This window comes from Podarcis pityusensis (assembly GCF_964106645.2).
Source record: "Podarcis pityusensis genome assembly, chromosome: 8".
NCBI lineage: Eukaryota > Metazoa > Chordata > Lepidosauria > Squamata > Lacertidae > Podarcis > Podarcis pityusensis.
In genome coordinates, this window is record NC_138033.1 from 88,506,905 (window position 1) to 88,512,904 (window position 6,000).

The 6,000-nt window shown below is 47.6% G+C and overlaps 1 protein-coding gene across 3 annotated transcripts in view; it reads right to left on the reverse strand.

The window, feature by feature from the left end:
• IKBKB (inhibitor of nuclear factor kappa B kinase subunit beta) overlaps window positions 1-6,000 on the reverse strand; it is a 29,106-nt gene extending 23,106 nt beyond the window's left edge. For 2 of the 3 annotated variants that reach the window (XM_081016446.1, XM_081016447.1), the window contains exons 1-3: window positions 5,825-6,000; window positions 4,229-4,323; window positions 3,282-3,399 (exon numbers count right to left, since the gene is read on the reverse strand). In XM_081016446.1, coding sequence (XP_080872572.1) covers window positions 3,282-3,399; window positions 4,229-4,323; window positions 5,825-5,926 — 315 coding nt within the window. In that variant the 5' untranslated portion in view covers window positions 5,927-6,000. The remainder of the gene's footprint in view (window positions 1-3,281; window positions 3,400-4,228; window positions 4,324-5,824) is intronic. The other variant, XM_081016445.1, reaches the window with a different exon arrangement.

The window sequence follows — 6,000 nt, forward strand, 5'->3', positions numbered from 1 at the left end:
ATTATATGGTTAAACGGTTTAAAAAAAACCCCAACTTAGACTGAGTTTTCGCACACACGAAAAACTTAAAACAAATCCTTATTTCTTGATGAATAGCCTTTGGACTACAATGTAATTTAAATAGAAACTCTCTTTAGAGAAAAATTTCCTCCAAAAGCATTTTATTTTAAAAAATCTGATTTAAATCAAGAAAATCTGATTTAAATAAAAAAATCCATTTTTAAAAATTTTCTTTAAAAAGTTATTGATTTTTATCCACCCTGATGGGGATTGTACCTGAGGCCTTGGGATTATCAATCAATCAATCAATCTTTAAGGTGACATTTTTCCACCTTCGCCGCATCAAGCAGTTGGTCCCTTACCTTTCCCGCCCCGACCTGGCCACAGTGATCCATGTGACGGTCATCTCCAGGCTTGACTACTGTAATTCGCTCTACGCGGGGCTGCCCTTGAAGCTGTCCCAGAAACTCCAGCGGGTACAGAATGCTGCAGCGAGGCTTCTCACGGGGTCTTTGCCATGGGAGCATATTTACCCAGTGCTTTTCAAGCTGCACTGGCTCCCGGTGGAGTACAGGGTCAGATTTAAGGTGCTGCTTTTGACCTTTAAAGCCCTTCACGGCCTAGGACCCTCGTACCTACGGGACCGCCTCTCCTGGTATGCCCCACGGAGAGCCTCAAGGTCCATAAATAACAACACCCTAGTGGTCCCAGGCCCTAAGGAAGTTAGATTGGCTTCAACCAGAGCCAGGGCCTTTTCAACTCTGGCTCCAGCCTGGTGGAACGCTCTGCCTCATGAGACCAGGGCCCTGCAGGATCTGATTTCTTTCCGCAGGGCCTGTAAGACAGAGTTGTTCCGCCTGGCCTTTGGCTTGGAGCCAATTTGATTCCCTCCCTCCCTCTCTTTCTTTTTTCATTTCCTTCTCCTCCTGCAATGAGGCTACATTTTAATATTTTAATGTTCCATTATTTTAATGTTGTATTTTATTTTTGTTTTTAAGTTGTAATCATTCTTCTTGTTTTTATTATTGCTTGTAAGCCGCTCTGAGCCCGGCCTTGGCTGGGGAGGGTGGGGTATAAATAAAAAATTATTATTATTATTATTATTATTATTATTACGGTCCAGAGACCCAACAAATCATTACAAATCAATACACAATTCATACAGCCTACATCCAGGTTAAACAAGCATTTTGTTTAGAATATAGGGCTCATTTGTTCTTGCAACCACCCATAAAAACTTTGCTGCTGCTAACGTTCTAGCATATGTCCGGTCTTCCAGTAGGAACATGACATAGTGAGCCTCTGATTTTCCCGGGAAAGGTACCAGCAAGGGTAATATCAGTTCAGCCCTGGCCTGCTCATATTTTGCACAATGCAGCAAAATATGTTTTATGGAATTGATGTCTTGAGCACACAAGCCAAGTCTGTCCTGGTAGGGAACTCCTCTCAACCTACCATCCAACACTGCAGAGGGAAAGACATTTAGTCTGGCTTTGGTGAAAAGCCTTCGGTAGTTTGGTACTGTCAGATTTTTAATGTAAGATGTTGACTTAAAGACATGCCCATATTGTACTCCTACTGCCAGCGGACTACAGACTGTGTGTGATCGAGATCGCAAGTCACTGTGTGCATTATCCCATAATCTTTGCTTTAAAATCTTTTGGACACCTTCATAACCCAAGTAATACAGTTGGGGGGGGGGGGAGACAGACCAATAGAGGTGGCTTTTTTAGCCATGGTTTTCTGCGATTTGCTGACAAATCCCTCATTGGTCAGGTGTTGGTACAAACCCTTCCCTAGATTAAACACTGAAATCCTGAGCCAATGTTTTAGGGCAGCCCACCACGCTTTAGTTGAAATTGGGCATTCACCAGCTTCTAACAGAAGAACGGAGTTGGGGACGCAGTTGGGTACCTGCAGCAGAGACTGTAGAAATTTTGCCTGAAAGCCATCTAGCTTTGGCAGGTCCCCATTATGCCAGACATTTGCTGAATACAGGAGTTGGGAAACGGGCTTTGCGTTGAAAACCCTTAAGGCTGCTGGAACATATTTGCCGCCCTTTGTGAAGAAGAATCTGAGTATGGCTAGCTTTGTAATCTCTGCCTTTTGAAGGGAGGTTTGCCAATGGTGCTTCCAAGATCCTGTATGATGGAATGTGAGCCCTAGATAACTGAAGTATTTTATCTGTTCAAGGTTATGACCATTCAGCACCCATTTAGACCGGGAAAATCTTCTTTCGAAGACTAAAAGTTTAGATTTTTCATAATTAATGGATAAACCATTTCCAGAACAGTAATCAGATAATTTCCTCAGCAGATAATTCAAACCTGGTCTGGAACGTGAGATGATGGCCGCATCATCAGCATATAGCAACAAGGGGGTGGGATTATCAGCACCACGCTCTAGCCAACTGAGCTATCCTGAAGGCACAATATCTCCACATCAGGGAAAAGAACACACTTTTCAAAGTAGCTTTCCACAGAGAAATTGATATAGTGGAACTTTCACTCATGCTATCCTTCACCTGCATTCTTAAGTAATGTAAGTAGAATAATACAAATTTAGACATTTAGGATTTTAATGCAACAAATAACATATTTGCCTCTTTCCCCATAAGAACATAAGAGCAGTCCTTCTGGCATCCTGTTTTCCCCAGTTTCTCTACCCTCCGGCAGAAACCAACCACATATTTCTAGCAACCTTCTCTGGGGCAAGACGGCAACTGCAGCAGGAAGGTATTCAAGCAGAATTCACAAAAAGTGTCCTGCTGGATCAGGCAGACGGCCCATTTGGGTCTGCCTTCTGTTCTCCTGCGGCCGCCAACCAAATGCCTCTAGAAGCCTGCAAGCCGGACCTGAGCGCAGCAGCAGCTCCCCTCCCCCTTGTGATTCCCAGGAATGTTCAGGGCCTCCTGCTTCCTCCCTACAGTGGAGGAAGTCTTGACCACCTGCCTCTCCACTATCTAGGCCTCAGTGGGCATTCAAGCATAAAACAGCACCAACACTCTATCCCTGCTCTCAAGGGCTTTGGAATTGCCTATCACTTGTTGCCTGCAGATACTCGTACCTTGTATGTAAGCTTAATAATAAATATCTCTTAAATGATAACTTCAGAAGAAACCACTAATGGGTGGCACATTATTTGAGAAGAATGAAGCTCCTCCCTCTGTGCCACAAACTCAGGCAAAGCCCTCACTATGACTGGGAATACAGAGCAGCCGTTTGATTAAACCCAGTCCATTTTCTCAGTCTCCCCCCCCCCCCTTTCCGCCCCTCACTCACCCTCCTGAGATCTCCTCCCTGGCAGTACTCCATAGCCAGCAATGGCAAGTCATTCAGGGCAAGGTTTTGCATCCCTTCTGGGACATCCCGGGCAGCCACCACATTGGGGTGGTTTAGCCTGGGGAAAAGAAAACACAGTAAGATCTCAGGTGGATCTCTCACTTTACCTTCAAGCAGTGGCTTTCTAACTTTCTGAGAAACACTTTCTACATTGGCCTGTCTTGCTATGCAATTCCTGAATGTCCACCATGAAACGTTTGAGTGTAGAAAGATCCTGGAGCATATTCTTCAGAACAGGTCCTCCTGCTGGGCCCCACAATCCCCCCAGGTGAACTGACAGTGTGCTTTAAAACATTCTCCTGGAGCTTCATGTTGCAGGAGGTGGGTTTTTTTAGCTTTTTAAAATCAATGTCCTTACCATTCTCATCAAGAAGTCAAAAACATGAAAGAAGATTCTGCATATTAAACTCTTTGGAGGAAGCATCGTGTTGAGCAGAGATCCAATCTGCAACTCCCTAGTGCAGCCAGTCCGCTGGGGTCTGCTGTCACTGTCAGTCAGCTGACTGGTACTGGCAGCAAACGTCACTTGCCACTTTAAGGCTCCTGGCTGTCCTTTGCAGTGTGTCTCTACCTGTGCTTCCCTTAATGCCACATATGGCTTGGGCAGGTGGGCACACTTTGGGGGAAATGGCCTTGTGGACCAGATTGGGACCTGTGCAGGGCCTAATTTGGCCTGTGGACCAGACGTTCCCCATCCTCACTTGGAAAACCAAAGCCTGGCTTAATGGGTTAATGCTGCCACACCTTCCTTCTCAAGATGGGGCAAACTAAAAGATAACTCTGTAAATAAACAGGATTAAAATCCTGGTGTTAAATGCTTTTACTAGAAGGCAAAGTTCACTGCCCATGATATTTACACAAGCCACACATTTTCCAATACCGCTCACCGTTTCATGATTTGTATTTCTAAGCACCATCTTTCTCTGTTGCGTGGGCTGAGCTCCTGACGACACTGTTTGATAGCAATTTCTTCCCCACTCTCCTGTTAAAAAAGGGGGAGTTTATTCATGTGAACCAAGTGCTCAGACCTTCAAACTCTCAGAACCCTGACAGTGTTAGTACTGCTGCAGATGCTACAAAATTCCTATGCCATTGTTATATGAATCTGAGAAGAAGAAGAAGAGTTTGGATTTGATATCCTGCTTTATCACTGCCCTAAGAAGTCTCAAAGCAGCTAACATTCTCCTTTCCCTTCCTCCCCCACAACAAACACTCTGTGAGGTGAGTGGGGCTGAGAGACTTCAGAGAAGTGTGACTGGCCCAAGGTCACCCAGCAGCTGCATGTGGAGGAGCGGGGAATCGAACCCGGTCCCCCAGATTACAAGTCCACTGCTCTCAACCACTACACCACACTGGCTCTCTGAGGAGAAAACCAAGTGCAGACTCTATCAGGATTATTTTACAAATGGCCCTTTTGTTGTGTATGCACACATACAAGTTACTGAAGCCAATCTACTCAGTAATAAATCTGCCAACTGTTGGTCAATTTACTAACTTGCCCTGTTTCAGAAGCCAGTGCTGGAGCAGTTATTGCAGAGATAATGAACAGAACACGGACTCAGAGCAGTTAGGAAGGAGCCAACAGCACTGGACATTGTTTGGCATAGAGTTATTTGTGGAATGCGCACAGAGGTGTGTGAATCTGTAAATGAGGGTGGTATGCTCCCTGTACGTCCTTTGGTAACCCCACGCATAGAAGTGACACCCATTATTACGTGTGGCGATTGGCTTTAGCTCAGTGGTGCAGCAGCTGCCTTGCATGCAGAATGTCCCTGGTTTGATCCCCGGCATCTCCAGACAGAGCTGGGAAGGAGGCTCTGGTCTCCAGCCCTGAAGAGCGGCTGCCACTCAAGCGCCCACAGAGCCAGGCAGACCAATACTCCGACTTGGTGCAGGGCTGCTTCCTATGTTTTATGTACCATCTATCTGCAGCCGGTTTTTTTTTATTAAAAATCCTATGTGGAAATACCTTGCAGGTAGAAATGTTGCCATGTGAAAGATCTCCTAAAACTCCAAGAGTCCACACACTCAGGATCCACACTGCTGTTTTAGGAGAAAGGGGATCCTGGATGTCTTGGCACAGCAGCGCCGCCCTAAAAGCGCAACGAGAGGCAAATGGCGCCTTCAAGTGCCACCTGCCCATTTCATCGCACCCAGGACATAATTGTGGATGACACATCGGGCCAAGTTTTTAATATATCTCTGGAGTTTGCTGAGGTGGCCTCCTGCCCGGGGGGGGGGGGGGAGACTGCCACGGAAGCCAAGCGGAGGCGAAGCGGCAGAGCAAAGTCTTCTCCTTTCCCGGGCAGCGAAGCCGCCGCCTTCCGAGGGGCTCTTTCTAAAGGCGGACCTGGACGCGGCCGCCGGACTCCAGAAGCGAGTCCCGGAGGCCTCCGAGGCGCCCCTTCTCCGTGTCGCAGGCCCGAGAGCCGCGCGCGGGGTACACGTGTGCGTGTGAATGCGTGCGCGCCTCTTCCCCTCACCTGGTTCTGCCAGCGGAGGACGTTGCCGAAGCCGCCGGTGCCGAGGCGCTCGCGCATCTCCCAGGGTCCGCAGCTGCCCGGGGGCTGCAGAGGCGGCGCCATGGCCCAGGCCTCCCTCCGTCCCGCCGGCCTTCCTTCTCGGGCCCGCCGCGGCTTCCGCCTTGGCAGAGAGGCGC